This window comes from Alternaria burnsii (assembly GCF_013036055.1).
Source record: "Alternaria burnsii strain CBS107.38 chromosome Unknown 731, whole genome shotgun sequence".
Lineage (NCBI taxonomy): Eukaryota > Fungi > Ascomycota > Dothideomycetes > Pleosporales > Pleosporaceae > Alternaria > Alternaria burnsii.
In genome coordinates, this window is record NW_024066115.1 from 892912 (window position 1) to 910465 (window position 17554).

Genomic DNA, 17554 nt, shown 5'->3' on the forward strand with positions numbered 1-17554 from the left:
TCGGGGGGGTTTTTTGGATTGTTTGCTGGAGCAAAGCGGGCGTTCATGTGTTACTCCCAGCTGTATCTTGTGAGACTATGGAGCGTCATAATTGTTTTTCTTATCGACGGTCCTCGGGCTTCGCTCTAACGAGCATGTCAGCCATTCTACTTTCGCCCTGTGTATATAGCAACGATCATGAGCATCATAATACAGACTAGATTTCCGGGTCATTAATAAGACCATGTACAATTCGTAGTCCTCATTCTATCATTAAACATACACAGCGCCCAGCAAACCAGAAACGTTTCTAATCCTCATCATCAGTGTCCCTCTCCTCCATGACGCTCTCCGCATCTCCCGCTCGGAGCCTCGAGCGCGAACTTGTCATATCTCCGTCTTCAGCCTGACTATTCCTGGTGCTCCGTCTCCTACTCCTACTGCTGACGATACCAGGGAACAATCTAGGTTCTCCGTCTAGCGTGACAGTGCTCGTTGAGCGCGTCAGACCCTGGTCAGGCTCCTCGTATGCTTCTGTCGGCTGAGCGACTGAGAGAGTGCTGGGGTTGACAGTTATGCTGGAGCTGCCACCATCTTTAGTGCCCGAAGGCGAGGCTGGTTGGCCATGCAAACTACTCATGTCGGTTGTCGAGGTCGAAGGCTTAAGGCGGGCAACTTGAGCAGGAGGTAGTTTGGAAAACATATGGTTGCCGCCTGCAGAAGCATGCGTGGGAGAGGTGGGGTGCGTTCCTTGGAGCGACTTTGGTGTTTGAGGTACTTCGGATTGTAGGTTAGAACTCGTGAGATCGTGGCTGCCAGATTGTGCGGCGCGTGTATAGCGATCGATCCTATCCGCTGTCAGTATGCAAACCCATCCAACTACATCCTCTACTTGACAAACTTACATGGCTAGTTCACCCATAAGTGTTTCGTGCCGGAATGCCTCGCGAATGCTAGGGACATTGGATCTCGCCATGTCATTGCCAGCGACGCCAGGAAGATGGTAGTTCTTACCCAACCACTTTTGCTTAACAACATGCTCAAAGCCGCTCTGTTCCACAGAATGTTTGGCTAGCTCACACATATCCACAGCACTCAGTTTGTAGATTTGCGCCGCGACCGAGTATTCCTCAATGAGGGGCTCTTTAGTAAAAGCGAACTGCAGAGGATCGTCTGTCGATAGCGAGACGTTGAGACCCCGGCGAAAGTAGCTCAAGAACGGATTGCGTTCGTATGCCAAGAACAGCGCGTTATTGCTAAGAGGCGACATGGCGACACCAATTTGCTCAAGATAGAAAATGTACTGGAGAAGCGGCACTTTACGGAGCAAGAGGCCGTGGCTGATGCTGTGACAGCATAGTACAGCGGCAGCCAAATGATCCGTGTCGCCAGCCTCTCCACAGTGTGGGCGCAAAAGGAAAGTGTTGAAGCCGCGCTGCTTCCTCCAGACGTTGAGCGACGACATGTTAGCGAAGAGGTAGTACATCCAGTAGCTGTATGGCGGGTTCTGCTTTGTAGACCACTCGTTTGGGAACGGAAACTTTCTGTACACACGTCGCTCAACTTTGCTCTCATCGTCGACGCTATCGAACCCAATGACCCTTTGCAGGAAAACGTGAAGCTTAGGGTGACTTGACGGATCTTTGGTGACCTCGAACAAAGGCTGGAACACATTTACGATAACTTGCTGGAAGTTGTCCATGAGGCCAGTAGCCTTGTACACATCGAACAAACGGGGTACTTGGATCAGCCATCGTACATTGGGCGAGAACAGCTTATTGTCAATGACCCAAGCCGCAAGCTTATCCCACTCTTCGATATCTCTACCGTAGATGGAAATGCGCCATTCGACAAATTGGTACTTGCTCGCTTCGAGATCCGATATGACTTCTTTGGTGATTTCAGCCAGGTATCGACCCTTGACAAAGTTGTCTGTCTTCAAGAAAATGGTTCGGAGACGTGATTCACCAATCGGGTTATACTTCAAGTTGAACTTGTCGAAACGATGAAACGAATCCGTGTGAGCCTACAGAGTCAGCAGATTGTCGCAACGTGGAATGTCTGTACTTACATGCATATCTAGAGTATCGATACTCAGATCATACGCGGTCAAATTGATTGACTCAAACACTTCCCTTAACGTAAGATGTTTGCCATCACGGAACAGTACCACTTCATCCGGAGACTTCTTCATCTTAGACTTGATGAAGCGCAACAAGTGCTTTTGATTCATGCATGCTGAGTGGTGAACGTGTGTATCTACCTTTCGGACGTTGTAGAAGTCCCTGTGCGGCACTTTTTTAGTGTCGGCCGTTTCCTGATATTCATTCAACAGGTAGTAAAGGTTGAATTTGCCCTCAAGATATTGGAGACGACGGAAAGCAAAGCTTTTACTCGGTCCATCGGAGGATATATCAAGAATGGCGTCGAGATCGATGTAAAATTCGCGCAATGTAGGAATTGCTACGATAGGCGTGTCGAGCTCAGCAGATTTGGCTGTCTCATACACCTGATAGACACCGCTCTCGTCCAGGCGGAACGACATCTCTCCAGGGCCTGGCACTGGAAGGCAGTCTTCCAGATGAAAGTCTTCACCAATATTGGTTCCCATTTTGCGAGGGGGCTTTGGGGCTTCATTGGGCTCTAGAATCCCGCTGTTCTGCAAGCTGCTGCCCGCATTGCGACGCTCTTTAGACGAGTCGTTCCATACTGGTTCAGGAGGAGTGGGGTAGATGCGCCAAGCGGGGTCATCTTTGGGGTTATCGAAGTTGCGCTGTAGAGACAAGCGAATGTACTTGTGACGAAGATCTAGCACTTTCTGGATATTCGTATAGATTGAGCTAAGCTCAGTGGTGATACTGGAATCATTCATGGCGAAGCCTCCTGCTCCTGTGCCAACACCTATACCTGCGCCCGCACCGTGGATACCTTCCTCAGCCAAAAGCGGTTTGTCTTCGTGTGGGAGACCGGGGTGTTGCGCATGGGATCGGGCTTGTTGATCAGCTTGAAGAAAGGCGTCGCCGTCATTGCCAGTACCTGCAGTGTTGGCTCCATGTTGAGTCATGTGTCGACGTGGATCCTGTGACTGCTCTGTGTGTGACAAGCCGATAGGTAGGTTGGACCGATGCCCTTGATTCGCAAGCGTGACGTTGCTCTTCCTAGAGCGAATGCTCTCTGCCTTGCCTTGGAAGTCTACATTGTCTGTGGTGCCAAAATTGGTGGGAAATGTCTTTGCGCGCATAGCAGGGCTGTATGCCTCTCCTGCTTGTGAGCCTCCATACTGCGTCTCTAGCTGATGCCGTTGGTAGAATTGCTTGGCTTCAGTGTGGCTCATCTGTTTCTCTGCAGTATAGTCATAGAAGGCAGTTCGTCGTTGCTTGTCGCGGGGCAGCATGCCATTGTCGTCCTCTTCCTCATCGCTGGTGCCGGCGTTGTCCTGCGCCATTGCAGTCGCACCGTTGTTCAGTCGTGTGCGCCCGCTACCGCCAGCCTCGGTTTCAGACAAGTCATGGCTCAGTTCTTCTTCTTCAGAGGAGGGGATCTGGTCATCGTGGGCAGGGCCAAAGTCCGGAGACGCATCTGCATCGGCAGAAAAGGCTCCTGGTCTCCAAATCAGTCTCTGCTTGTCTCGTATCGAGGGATTGGGATGTACTACCTTTCAACATGGTGCCGTGGAGAGGTGGTAGTTGCGGTTGCTGGAGCGAACACAAACTTTAGAAACGAGCCTCGCCAGGAACGCGCCTCGGAGACCGCCGGCCTGTCGCCTGGCCCCGTGCCATCTTGTAAATTATGGATTCGATGACTCCATGGCATGCTCATTCTGCAGACTCTTCTAGTACAAGGACACAACCTATGGCGAACAAGACATGGAGGCTATAAGCATTCATGTTTCATTTGGGAAGTTTACTAGGCTTAGTCGGCCCCTCCATCCTCGGCTTGTGATGCTATCGGCAGGGTCAAGCCATTGTTGCCGAGACAGACATGTATAGCCTGCAATGCCACCTACATGGCATTCTGAAATGTTGTCCTCATGAATGCGCTCTGCAAACCAAGATAAAGGTACCCGAGGGGACAGGCTCAGACGCCGGATCGGAGCGAGTATTTGGTTGGAACCATCTGCACTCGTTTACGTGTGGAAGCTGCCCCTCCTGCCAATTGGACCATACCCCACAAAGTTATCTCTGCCACATGTGAGGGGAGTACTGTGTCATTGGAGATAGCAATAGTGCCGCTTTTCGGCGGATAGAAGAGGAAACGACATTGATGATAGTCTTATCCCATGCAATACGTCATCAAGAAATGCCATCATTCATGTCGCAGACGCTTGAGTGAACGCCGCTCACGTGCTGGATGCTTAGCGCGAATCTATGATCCATGCCCAAAAATTTACCGTATTCCGACTTTTAGCAAGAAGGTCAAACTAGCCAACGTCCCTCACATCGCCCATAATGTAAGACTCGATCCCGTTTGCAATTGGAGTGGTGGCATTAACCTATCAATGCAGGTTTCTTCTTCGCCGTACTGCCGTCCGCGCCATCACTGCGTCGCCTTCCAAGGCGTTCCTTGCGAAGCCCCGATCCATCAACACCGCCACACCCTCTGCCTTCCGTCTAAGACAACAGCAATGGTCAATATCATCTTTCCAGAGACGATTCGCTAGCGATGAAGCTGCAAAGACAGAGCAGGCTGAGGCTGCTGCCGCCGACACCCCAGAGAACTTTGCGCAGACAGCCGCTGAGGCACCCGTCGAGGAGAACTTGACACCGGCTCAGCAAGAAGTGCAAGCCGAGCCCACCGACGCCTCTGCTACCGTTGGTGCCGAAGCGCTAGATGCTGCCGTTGAACACGCAGACAAAGGCAAGACGTTTAAGAAGTCACGGACTAATCCCCCCAACAACATGCTATACATTGGCAACCTGTACTACGAAGTCACTGCAGAGCAACTGAAGCGCGTCTTTTCCAAGTTTGGCGATGTTGAGAGCACCAGGATTGTCTACGACAACCGAGGCCTAAGCAGAGGGTATGTTGGTCAGCTAGTCTTTGCGCACACATGCTAACTCTCACGCAGCTTCGGATATGTCGAATTCAAGAACGTCTCGGATGCGCAAGCTGCCCTTGACAACCTCGACATGCAGGTCTTCGAAGGCCGCAACCTCGTCGTCCAGTTCCACCAACCCAAGCCCAACTCCAGAACCCGCAACACGATCACAAACAAATTCGAAGCCAACCCTCCTTCCAAGACGCTGTTCATTGGCAACATGTCTTTCGAGATGTCAGACAAGGACCTCAACGACCTCTTCCGCGATGTTCGCAACGTCATGGATGTCCGTGTGGCCATTGACAGGAGGACCGGCCAGCCCAGAGGCTTTGCTCACGCAGACTTCATCGATGTTGCTAGCGCCACCAAGGCCAGGGAGGTTCTGAAGGAGAAGACCATCTACGGCAGGCAACTCCGCGTTGACTTCAGCAAATCTGGTACGGAACAACAGCGCAGCAAGCGTTCCGACTCTACCCAGGAGTAAGGGACGATGATAAAAAGAGGCCCAGAACTGTGAGAACATGCAAGGAGAAGGTCGCCTACCCCGTTTCTACAACGATGCATCTACGGCGGAAATGGTTGGTATTTCTGCACGATTGCACGACCGGGACATGTAGCCCATTGGCTGCATAATGTGTTGATAGACATGACTTTTGTATCATAGTGGATGAGCGTCTGGCGTTGTTATATTCCCATCTCTCTTTGTGCATGGTAGGGGATCAAGGTCTACAAGAGGCATGCTGACCTAACAAAACTTTGCCAATGTACACTATCAGTCCATGTTGTGAAGATACTTGGTATGGCGAGATCTACTACTATGTGTTGGCGCAAAGCTGTGCTGTTCCATTCAAGGGCAGATTCACCCGCTCTGTGTGGCGGCTCAGCGACCTCGGCCGCCCCGCGTACCTTCTCCACATGCTGATCAATTAAACCGGCCGACGCGCCTCTAGCACTTACTCGACCCCGACTTGTACATACTTTCTTGTCCCCGTCGTTCGCGTCATAGCAATCGCTTCACCATCTTCTAAATAGTTATCTCTTGCCATGTCTTTTCTCGGTGGCGCAGAATGCTCCACAGGCGCGAACCCGCTCAGCCAGTTCACCAAACACGTGCAGGATGACAAGTCGCTACAGAGAGACCGCCTGGTCGGGCGGGGGCCTGGAGGGATGCAGGAGGGCATGCGAAGCCAGCAAATGGGCGGTCCTTCAGATGGCGTAAGTTGGGAACAGCAGCCGGCGATTGTGGGCAAGTGAGAAACATGGCTAATCGTGCGCTGCGTAGATGATGAACGAGTTCATGAACCAGAATGTCCAACTCCCACAGGGACCCGGTCCCGCGTCTCCATTCGCTATGGAGCAGATGCGGAGAGAGCTGGAGCGGACACAGCACAGCGGATCACCAGCATGGGCAGCAGAGTTCGACCCAGGCATGCAAGCGCCACAGATGGGAGGACCGGCCATGCAAGAAAGACCAGCAGGATTTAATCCTGCTGAATTCGCAAAGTTTCAGCAGATGAATCCAGCCGCGCGAACGGCGAGCCCAACTACCGCCTCTCAGCCTTCGATGACAGGATACCAGCGGCCTATGTACGGAATGGGCATGGGCATGGGCAATATGGGCATGGGAATGGGCGGTATGGGCATGATGCAGCAGCCATACGCACCACAGAACTTCCAACAGCCCATGCAGGAAGGCAAAGGCAAGGGGCGCATGGTGGAGCTCGACGATCAGGACTGGGAGGCTCAGTTCGCACAGCTTGAGCAAACAGATCAGCAGGACCTGAGTGCCCTTGACGCCGAGGCGAACAAGGCTATGGAGGCAGAGCTCAACGAAATGGACAGGTCAGTAGAGAAAGATGCCGTTGATTTCGACGATTTCGAGTCCATTTGGAAGGGTATCCAAGCTGAGACTGAATACGCTAGGCAACTTGCCAACGAGGAGAACTTCGTCGAAGGACACATGGGCGACATGGACCAATGGGAAGGCTTCGACGGGCTCAACACACATTCGGTCCGCGATCCGGCAATGGGCGACTACTTATTTGAGCAGGAGAACCTCTTCAAGAACGTTACAAATCCATTTGAGGAAGGTGTGAAGATCATGGAAGACGGCGGAAACCTCTCGCTGGCAGCCCTAGCTTTTGAGGCAGCTGTTCAAAAAGACCCGAATCACATTGCTGCTTGGGTAAGATTGGGCGAGTCGCAAGCGCAGAACGAGAAGGAAACACCGGCTATAAGAGCGTTGGAACATGCTTTGAAGCAGGACCCGTCTAACCTAGAGGCTCTCATGGGTCTGGCTGTATCCTACACGAACGAAGGCTATGAGAGCACCGCATACCGAACCCTGGAACGCTGGCTGGCCACCAAGTACCCGTCACTAATCAAAGAGCCACTTTCTTCAGATGCCGAAATGGGCTTCACAGACCGCCACCTGCTTCACGAGAAAGTTACAAACCTCTTCATTCAAGCCGCGCAACTTTCGCCAAGTGGCGAGCAAATGGATCCCGACGTGCAAGTAGGCTTGGGTGTGCTGTTCTATGGCGTAGAAGAATATGACAAAGCAGTCGACTGTTTCGGTGCCGCTCTTGCGTCCACAGAATCTGGCGTCTCAAACTCTTCATCACAAGTCCATCTTCTCTGGAATCGCCTCGGTGCAACCCTCGCAAATTCAGGCCGCAGCGAAGAGGCCATTGACGCCTACTCGCGCGCTCTCGCACTCCGACCAAATTTTGTCCGCGCACGCTACAACCTAGGTGTGTCATGCATCAACATTGGCTGCTACACTGAAGCCGCACAGCACTTGCTCGGTGCGCTAGCTATGCACAAGGTCGTCGAGCGTGAAGGTAAGGAGAAAGCTAGGGAAGTTGTTGGCGAGGGTGTCTCTGACAGCCAACTTGACAACATGATTCACCAAAACCAAAGCACAAACCTGTACGATACGTTACGAAGAGTGTTCGGCCAGATGGGCCGTAGGGATCTCTCTGATATTGTGGGTCCAGGCATGGATGTTGAGCGTTTTCGAGGCGAGTTTGAGTTTTGAAAAGCATGGTAGCGAACGTGTTGTCCCAGCAAAACCAGACGATGAGCATCATGCCAATGAGAGCTACGATGACTGGCTTTTACAAAGGAAAGTCAAGAGACTACGGGTGAATGAATGGGATGATGGGGATCTCGGCGATAGTTGTTGCTTTGGCACACGAACGGTGGAGATTGGTACGGATTGCGTTTGGAAGCTGCATGGAGGCGTTTAAATCATCAAGACGCATAGCCGATCGCTACGATGTCGATATAGCCTTGTCCCTCGCTGGCTCACTTAGATCCAAGTACTTGATCTCTCTTCACTGTTGCTCAAAAACCCCGATCAGTTCTCGTAGGAGATATGTAGACATGTGCTAAAACATGATGTCAGAAGCCTGCAAAGTTGTACAGTGATGAGTATGTCATGCATTGTTCACCACTTTACTTTATATCTAATACATAGGAGAATATTCGCGTGCTTGAAGGCGATGACCCCAACCCAGCCACGTCCAAAGGCAGAAAACACTATAAAATACACTGAAACCTCTGAATGGCACTACCAGCACTCCACGCTGTGCAACATTTTACCCTAGTTAACCCAATAGAAAGTTCTCCAACCCCACACCTACGTGCATCTTCCACGCGTGCTCCATCTATTTAGCAAAGTGCAAGTCGTAGCCGAGCCACTTCCTTGACTGAACTTGAGGAACAGTAAGACCCGGGCTACCGTACGTGAGCGGTGCGAAGAAGAGGAAGCACCAGAAGACGGCAGCAAGGATGACGCCACAGGCGATCCAGCTGCCCGCCAGGCTGGAAGTAGCAACACGTTCGCGAACAGGACGTGAGCGAGTGCGGCGGTGACCCTTGGCAGAGGCCGGCATCTCGGGATCCTGAGGTTCAATGCAGAATACAAATTCTACTAGCGCGCCAGTGACTAGACAAGATGCGAGATGTGCAGGGAGGTAGTGATGCAAGAAGAGCTGACGACCCATGATATAAAAGGGAATGTAATGGGCAGCCCAGGTAAGGAAGAAGAATCCAGTGGAGTTGTAAAGACGAGAGCGAGTGCCTACAGACATGAATGTTAGAACCTCCCCTTCAAATACAAATGCCAAGATGAAAGCGAATAATCTGGGTTGAATGTAGGGTAACAGTAACTTACGATCGTCAAGGGCATCCATGCCACGGCGGAGAGCTAGTTGATCGGCACCAATGATGCCAGCAAAGACAGCAAGGAGCGAGGAAGCAAGCCACCATCCAACAGGGTTACCCAGGAAGTAAATCTGTTGGCGAGTATCGTTGTGGGTCCAGAAAGATACACCGCGAAGCAGGAAAGGCCAGGAAATGGGTTGAGATGCATATGGATGCGAGCTAGTCAAGGCGTTGTTGTGGTGGAACATGGCGCGCTGGAGCTCAACCCACTTCCGGAGGAAACTCAAGTGCTTGACCTGCTTGGGCTCCTTCTTGTTGCGCTCGTCCTCAGCAGGAAGGGATGGAATGTCATCCACATACCAGAGATTGCTGGATTGTTGGACAGCCTTGTTGCCATTGATCTCAGCCTGCTTGTAGGCCCAGTCAGGGAGAGGCTTAGTGTGGGTCCACATGGCAACCTTTGTTGGCACGTGAACTAGCTTGAAATGAGTTGACATGGTCTTGAAATCGCCCTTGCCCTTGTCGACCTTCAGCTCGAAGAGAGTGTCGTTGTAACGTGTGCCAGCTGCTTCTTCCTTGTTCACAGTCGTGAACTCTTGGTTGGTGGGATAGTAAGGAGAAGCAACGTCATGTGTCAGGAGAATGGTGTCTGTGATCAAATGGCGAAGACGGATGGTATCTCCGACCTTGACGCGTTGACCGACTTCACTTGACAAAGGCCTTGAAGGAAGGACCTGCCAGTGGTTGTTGGTGTCATTGTGAGGATACCCAGTAACCTGCTGTCCCTGCGAAGAGACACGTCCATCGTCGTAGCGCAGCGGGTAGCGGTCGGGATGGCTGTGAAGATAGACCTTGGTCTCCTTGTGGCGAATGGTGATGGAATCGTAGTAGTTGATGCCAACAGACTGGAGGCTCATTACATTGTCGCTTAGAGTTTCCTGGAATTCCGGAGTCATGAAGTCGTCACCAGGTCCAGATCGAGTGAGAATGGCGAAATGCACCTGGAACCAGAAAAGGTATAGGAAGAAGGGAACGATGACCAAGCCAACAGCACGGGCGGCGAAGTGTTTGCCAAACTCGGCCAGAGTCAAGGCTCCCTGTCGTCGGTTGACATCCATCAAGTCCCAAAGGTCAATCATGACCGGCACACCGATAGAGAAGAAAGTGAAGACACCAACGTACTTGATGGAGATGACACAGCTCAGGCTGATGCCAGTCAGAAGGAGCCACTTCCACCATTTCCGTCCAAAAGGAACGTGTCGCTCTTTGTAGAAGCGAATGTAAGATAGCACAGAGAGCGCCATGAAGAAAATGAGCGAAGCATCGAGGAGGATCAGACGCGTCTGACCAATGTGGGCGTTGTCAAGAAGCATAAGACCGGCGGCAGTGATGCAGGCGGGTAGCGAATAGCCGGATTCCCACATGATCATGAAGACAATGGGAACAGTAAGAGCACCGAGCGAGGCGGGCATGGCGCGGTATGCGACGTAGGGGACCTTGTTGGTGATGTAGGAATCGCCAATGTTCTCGAACAGGAAGTCACCCTTGTATCCGACGAGCCAGCCAGCGAGGGCAAAGAGGAGCTTTCCGAGAGGAGGATGGACATCGAAGAAGTAGGTTCGTTGCAGGTAGTACGAAGCGAACTGCAAGCGCGATTAGCCACCTATAAGAGGCCTGAGGATGATATACGCACCTTTCCAAAGTGCACTTCATCAAACACAACCTGATCGGGATGTCTGATCCCCCAGAAGCGCGTGACGAAGGCCAGAACGGTCATTATTGCGATGGCGAGCTTGTAATCCCACTCTTTGCCCTGCTGGACTTGGGCCGGCTTGTATGGTTTGGCCTTCTCGACAACATTGGCGACCTTCTCCGACATCTTTTCGGCGAGAGCTTCTGGGTTTGGTGAGGCTCCTCGCTTTTTGTCCTTGCCTGGGCGCTGGCGGACGCTACCAGCAGGTGAAGACATGGTGGGCTATAGCTCGATGAAGCTACCTGTTGTTCTGGCTGTTAGCTTGCAATGCTGCGGCACGGTTGAACAAGTTGAGGTGCACTCACCTCCCACAAAGAAAAGAACGGGTTTGATGGAATTGAAAAGAGAGTTGGGGTTGCACTCTAAGAGACACGACACCTAATCGCGAGTTCAGGGTCCGGAAGAGCCAATCCCTAATAGGCTCTCTCGCTTGCACTTGGCCCCTGCATTAGCGGTCATTGGTCCACCACGATCACAGCCCCCCCAGCGAGGGGTAATGGAGCTCTGGTGAAGTGATTTCGGATATCTATTCTTGGCACGGTGATGTGAACGATCTTCATGTGCTCGATGTGTTCCGAGATACCACCGTCGCCTACTTCCTGGCAAAACATCGCCGGGGGTAGGTCTAGATTGCCGTCGATACCACGTCATCAAGTCCCTTCAAGTGGCATACATTCTGCAATCACTGACGCTTCCTTCCCTGTTCAGCTTCCAGCTTCTTTTGTTGTGGAATGCGATACGACGTTTCCCATCCGTACAGAGCGCCCGCACCAAACACCATTGCCGCGCCAACCTTCATCAACCCACTCATCTGGTTCCCGAAGAGCCAGATACTCAGCAAGAAGCTTACCAGTTTTCTGATGTTCAAAACTATCGTAACAGTAACCGCAGATGTGTTTGCACTAAGCATGTTGACGCCAGTGATGCAAAGTAGTTGCGTCAGGGCATTGGCGGTAAGGTAGATGACGTGCTGCGATGTCGAGGCCAAGATACTGTTGACGAGTGGCGGAAGGCTTTCGGCCACCTTGGGTGGCACCTCGAATGACTGCGATGCCTGTAGGCGCTTAAACTGTTGGGTCAAAACTGGGGTGAATCCCGCGAAAAACGGAATAGACAGCAGGTGGGAGTAGAAGAGATTGGCCTGCCAGTCCTTGCCATGCTCGCGATAAACGTCTTCGACATAGGCTCCCATCCATGCAGAGAGCAGTTGAGCAATAAGTAGGATGGCGAGACCAGCTTGAAGCGACGAGTTGGACCCGTCGGAACTCGAGGCCTCCATATTCTTGCCCTTGATTCAGGATCAGCATCTGCGAATGATTGATGGTACATATAAGCTTACCTTCGATTGCGCATCTGCCCATGCGGATACCATGACGCCTAGCGTCAGAATTGCAACCGAGAAGACTTGTAAAGGAGTGTATCTCTTGCCACGAAGCCATCCAGCCGCCATGGTAGTCACACTACCAAAGCTCCTGAGGATGATGTGAACGGGGACGGAGATATTGAAAGCAAACGCCCAGTTGTTTAACATGTTGACTGTGAAGAACAACGCAGCGCTGACGCACCACTTTCGGAAAGGGACCGGCGAGCTCCTCAAAAAGTAGCGACCGTTTGGGTCGAACTGGTAATGCAATGTTGATAGACATGTAAACACAAATTGGAAGAGCGTGATGAGTAAACCACTATCAGGCTCCTGTCTGAAGTGCTGTCAGCGGTTATGCTACCAACGACAGCTCGAACCTATTTACTTTACTATCGCTTCCAAGCAGTAAACCTTTGTATTTTTTAGTGTTGTTTTCGCAATGCCGTTGACAAACTTACATTGGCACAGCATCCTCCAAAAATGAGCGAAAAGCTGCTGATAACGGGCGCGATAGCCGCCATGCTGAACGTCAAGGAGCGCAAGAGCTGAGATGAATTGCCGAAGTGGAATTTGAATAGTGCCAGACTTTCGAAGCAAAAAAGTGGTCGAGCTGAGATTGTTAGACAAGTGACGTAGGCGAGTGACAGATGACGGTAAGCTGGCAGGTGCAGAAAGTACCCAGAACCGTATAGAGCATAAGGCGAGCCCACCCCCTGTGCGCAAGTCTTGCAATATATGCACTTACATGAAAAGCGATTGTAGAATCTTTCTATGTGGTTATCATAGCTTGCGATTTTGTGAACGTTGCAGAGGAAGACTTGAAGCTGTGAGACGCAACGTGGAAGTCTGGGATGTCAAGAGCCTCACCACGGACGCTAACGGGATCAACCTTGGGTCTTGCCGAATCAAGCAAATTTCTAGAACAAAGCTTGAATTTCACAACCTTCACGCATCTGATGGAACAAGTCAATTGATTTGATTAAGAGAAATTTCCCGCTCATGCTGCGGAGAGATGCATGTACGCATTGTTAGTATGCTTGTCATGTATTGTCAGCTTTGGCCCAGCACTTCGAGGGCTGTCTCATGCAATGTGAGACCAACACTCATTATTTATAGTTTCTTTTATTCTTTCTCTGCACCACTCAGAGTCATTATAGTGGTGTTGCAATCTACACTGATCTGCAGCTGTCCGGTCGTTGACCACGTTGCGACGTCCCTCATCAGCATTCTCACGCCAATTCGCCAAGAATGCTCCTGTTCTATCATCCTAGCGCCGCCTGGCAGGCTGCTGCCAACATTGAAAGGAAGATGGAAGGGTAAAGATGACCAAGAACCTAACAGGCTAATGCTCCGGTTTACATGTATCCTCTGGCGATATTCGTGAATCAAGACTGCCCTTACAATGCGGAGAAGACGAAAAGCTGCAGATTGTCAGTATGGTCATCAGTTTAGGAGGACAGATATGCTTACGTTGTTTGTTGCCGCGATAGCGATGCTGTCTTCGAATGGATGCCAGCTCATGTGTAAGATCTTCTTGTTGAAGTCGATCTGGTCTGCGTCTGTTTCCTTCCTCATACGTTGCCCTTGTCCAACTGCACCAGCAGCGGGGCTGCCGGCTCTCGAACCACCCTTCTTACTTGTGTTGCTACCTGTCGGGCTTGTCGACGAGTTCATGGGGGTTGGAATTCCAACCTTCTTGGCTTTGAAGGCAGACTTATCTGCCTGTAATACTACCTCGGTATCTTTGTCGTTGTCAGACGGGTATATCATGAAGTTGTTGTTGTAACTGCCAGTCATGACGTTTTTCGCATCTCCAGAGAAAACGACCTCGAATTTGTCGAAGATGCTGTCGTTTTCGTAGGTGTCGCAGAGCCTTGGTCGGAGATGCTCGTGAATAGGAATCGTCTTGACTGGGGACTTCTCCATGTTGACATCCCAGATCTTGACTGTCAAATAGTCGCGTGACAAGATGTATCGCCCGTCATGCGAAAACCGTACGTCAGAGATGGATGAGATGATCTCGGAGAAGAAGGATCGCGAAGATGGGTCTTCTTCCTGTTCGAATTCTTAGGGCAGAGGTTAGCATTGCTTCCGGGCAAGCAGTCGACGACTTACGCTTCGCATGCTGGTCGCACAATGCACTCTCGCGCATGTCGGCCAGCTTGATTGTGCCCTTGGAACTTGCGTACATGAACCAATTGCAGCTAATCGGATGGAATTCCGCAGCCGTGATGACCTCTGTAAGCTCTTCCATATTGGCCGGCTTGATATCGACAATGTTGAAGCTCTGGTCTTGGATGTTGAGGTTCCAGAGGTTAATTCGCAAATCGTCGCTACTAATGAATGTCTCTCCATCGCTGTTGACCGATATGCTGTTGATGTGGTAGGCGTGTGCGTTCGCATACGTCTTTCGTGGTACTGCAGCAACAACTGTGTCGTGGTGTGTGAGCCGTGGAAGCTTCAGGTCGGTGGCGCTGCGGAACTGTGCGTTCGGGTTCCTGACGGGACCGCCTCCACCAGCAACCCCACCTCCAGGTGTCAACTCATGCGACAGGTTGTTCTCCGCCACCACTTTTAGCGACTTCTCAAATACCTTCCATAGCTTGATTGTCTTGTCATTTGTGGAGAGCAGGTAGTGTGAGGCGTTTTGCCGGCGGCACCACTTGATCTTATTGATCTTCTCTTCGATCTCGAGAGACTTCAGGTAATCGAACTCAGGCTCGTGCGATTGGAACTCGGTGTGGAACTTGTACTCGCAGGTTTTTTTCTGCATAATGTTAGTCTTTCCGACGGTGAAGGCTTCTAGTAGAGGAGGAGCATACCGTCTCGTTCCTCTCGAACAGGACCACACGGCCACCCTTGTCACCAGTTGCGAGGTAATTGCCCGTCTGGTCGAACTCGACGGTTGAGATGATGTCGGCTGCGCTCGCTGTCAGCAATTGCATGCAGGTATTAACGAATGTACAGAGGACGGGGCGGTAAGAAATGGGTACGTACCTTCGGTTATATCTTCAACATCGCCTTTGTCGCCGAAGCATCTGGTCAAGTCAGTGGCGTTTCCAGAGCGGTCTGAGCAAACTAGCAGGCACGGGGACAGGCAAGCCGGCAAAGCTGACAGCGATAGGTAGCGTGCAGAGAGGTACGTACTGTGTGAACTTCCACGTCGTGGGGTTGCCTTCGGCTTCTACCATGATTCTAGACAAGGATTGTGGAGCAGCAGCGGCGTGCGATCAAGGGTAGCTATTGCTCCGATATGCTGGTTAAAGAATGGTGTATATGTATTCAGTAAGCGATCTGTCGAGCTGGTAGTAGGGCCGTGGTGAGATAGCGCCGCCAACGTCGAGGGTGGTGGATGGGTGATCGATGGGGAATGATGTAGTGGGAGCGGTGTCTGCTGGTCGAGTGGCCGATAGCGGGGTCAGCGGTGGGTTGGGCTTGTTGTTGAGCTCCGGTAGGATCGACTCGGCGGCAGAGTGACGAGGGCGGGCGACGATGCAGGGAGCAACAGCGCAGGTACAGAGACAAAGCGTGTTAGTTGATACCTCGATTCACTGCTTAGTGGGGGAGGCGCGCCTTCCACGTCCGGCCTTGGCACGACCGCGCGCCTGCCCCAACGCAGTTTAGCGCCCATCTGCTCGGCTCCCACAACGAATATTCGTTTTCGCTGTCAGTCCGAACTTCTGACAACTTCGACACTACTAACCATAGCACATCGAACTCGCCATGTCCCACAGGAAGTTCGAAGCTCCCCGCCACGGGTCTCTGGCATTCTTGCCGCGAAAGCGCGCTGCCCGTCACCGGGGTAAGGTGAAGAGGTAAATTTCCATGGCACCGCCGCCCAGCGCCGTCCGACAGCCTGCTCACTGCAATTGCCAGCTTCCCTAAGGATGACCCCAAGAAGCCCGTTCACCTGACGGCCGCCATGGGCTACAAGGCCGGTATGACCACAATCGTCCGCGACCTTGACCGTCCTGGTGCGAAGTTGCACAAGAAGGAGATTGTCGAGGCCTGCACAGTCATCGAGACTCCTCCTGTACGCACAGCCGACCCCAACCAGTTTTGGTGCACCACTAACACGACCGCAGATGATCGCTGTCGGTCTTGTCGGCTACATCGAGACCCCCCGCGGTCTTCGCTCGCTCACCACCGTCTGGGCCGAGCACTTGAGCGACGAGGTCAAGCGCCGATTCTACCGCAACTGGTACAAGAGCAAGAAGAAGGCCTTCACCAAGTACGCCAAGAAGCACTCTGAGGAGAGCGGTGCCTCCATCACCCGCGAGCTCGAGCGCATGAAGAAGTACTGCACCGTCGTCCGCGTTCTCGCCCACACCCAGATCCACAAGACCCCTCTCAAGCAGAAGAAGGCCCACCTTATGGAGATCCAGGTCAACGGTGGCAGCATTGCCGACAAGGTCTCCTACGGTCACGGTCTGTTCGAGAAGCCAATTGAGATCAGCTCCATCTTCGAGGACAACGAGATGATCGACGTTATCGCCGTCACCAAGGGTCACGGATACAACGGTGTCACCTCCCGTTGGGGCACCAAGAAGCTCCCGCGTAAGACACACAAGGGTCTCCGTAAGGTCGCCTGTATCGGTGCCTGGCATCCTGCCCACGTCCAATGGACTGTTGCCCGTGCTGGTCAGATGGGTTACCACCACCGTACCTCTGTCAACCACAAGATCTACCGTATCGGTAAGGCTGACGACGAGGGTAACGCCTCAACTGACTTCGATGTCTCCAAGAAGCGCATCACACCGTAAGTTATTCTGTCCTTCCAAACGCCGATCACTACTAACATGTACCAGCATGGGTGGCTTCGTCCGCTACGGTGAGGTCAAGAACGACTTCGTTCTCCTCAAGGGTAACTGCCCTGGTGTCAAGAAGCGCGTCATGACCCTGCGCAAGTCCATGTTCACCCACACCAGCAGGAGGGCGCTGGAGAAGGTCGAGCTCAAGTGGATCGACACCTCTTCCAAGTTCGGTCACGGTGCTTACCAGACACCGGCAGAGAAGAGGCAATACGAGGGTGTCCTCAAGAAGGACCTCCAGACTTCGTCTTAGAAGTCTTGAGGTGGTGCTACGGAGTGCATGCTTTCTTCTCATGGGCTTGGGCGCACGGGATAGGTCTACAACATGGATGCCAGTCATGAGCGATTGAACAAAAAATTCAACGATTCCCCAATTCAAACTGCGTTTCTCGTGTTGTGATGTACATGATCGTGTTTTGCATCAGCAGCTGCAAAATCGG

At 52.1% G+C, this 17554-nt stretch overlaps 5 protein-coding genes across 5 annotated transcripts; 2 read left to right on the top strand and 3 right to left on the bottom strand.

Annotated features, from left to right (window-relative positions):
* Positions 1–289: 289 nt before the first annotated feature.
* On the bottom strand, positions 290–3644 carry GT037_006959 (amp deaminase; the record flags this gene model as incomplete). The annotated part of the gene is made up of 4 exons (XM_038932006.1): positions 290–827; positions 885–2005; positions 2051–3579; positions 3635–3644. 4 exons carry the CDS (start codon positions 3642–3644, stop codon positions 290–292), a joined length of 3198 nt encoding a protein of 1065 aa, XP_038785478.1.
* Positions 3645–4032: 388 nt separating this feature from the next.
* On the top strand, positions 4033–8057 carry GT037_006960 (uncharacterized protein; the record flags this gene model as incomplete). Its single annotated transcript, XM_038932007.1, has 5 exons — positions 4033–4169; positions 4484–4999; positions 5048–5454; positions 6096–6232; positions 6300–8057. Coding segments are annotated over 5 exons (2955 nt in total), but the record flags the coding sequence as incomplete, so codon positions are not given.
* Positions 8058–8688: 631 nt separating this feature from the next.
* Positions 8689–12824, bottom strand: GT037_006961 (glycosyltransferase family 39 protein; the record flags this gene model as incomplete). Its single annotated transcript, XM_038932008.1, has 7 exons — positions 8689–9104; positions 9198–10830; positions 10881–11162; positions 11791–12228; positions 12280–12637; positions 12689–12714; positions 12762–12824. 7 exons carry the CDS (start codon positions 12822–12824, stop codon positions 8689–8691), a joined length of 3216 nt encoding a protein of 1071 aa, XP_038785480.1.
* An 876-nt stretch (positions 12825–13700) lies between these two features.
* On the bottom strand, positions 13701–15494 carry GT037_006962 (protein phosphatase 2a regulatory subunit pr55; the record flags this gene model as incomplete). The annotated part of the gene is made up of 6 exons (XM_038932009.1): positions 13701–13724; positions 13774–14369; positions 14419–15070; positions 15126–15223; positions 15301–15341; positions 15451–15494. 6 exons carry the CDS (start codon positions 15492–15494, stop codon positions 13701–13703), a joined length of 1455 nt encoding a protein of 484 aa, XP_038785481.1.
* Positions 15495–16026: 532 nt separating this feature from the next.
* Positions 16027–17367, top strand: GT037_006963 (60s ribosomal protein l3; the record flags this gene model as incomplete). Its single annotated transcript, XM_038932010.1, has 4 exons — positions 16027–16118; positions 16180–16336; positions 16389–17062; positions 17112–17367. The coding sequence occupies 4 exons, from the start codon at positions 16027–16029 to the stop codon at positions 17365–17367; spliced, it is 1179 nt and encodes a 392-aa protein (XP_038785482.1).
* Between the last annotated feature and the right edge of the window lie 187 nt (positions 17368–17554).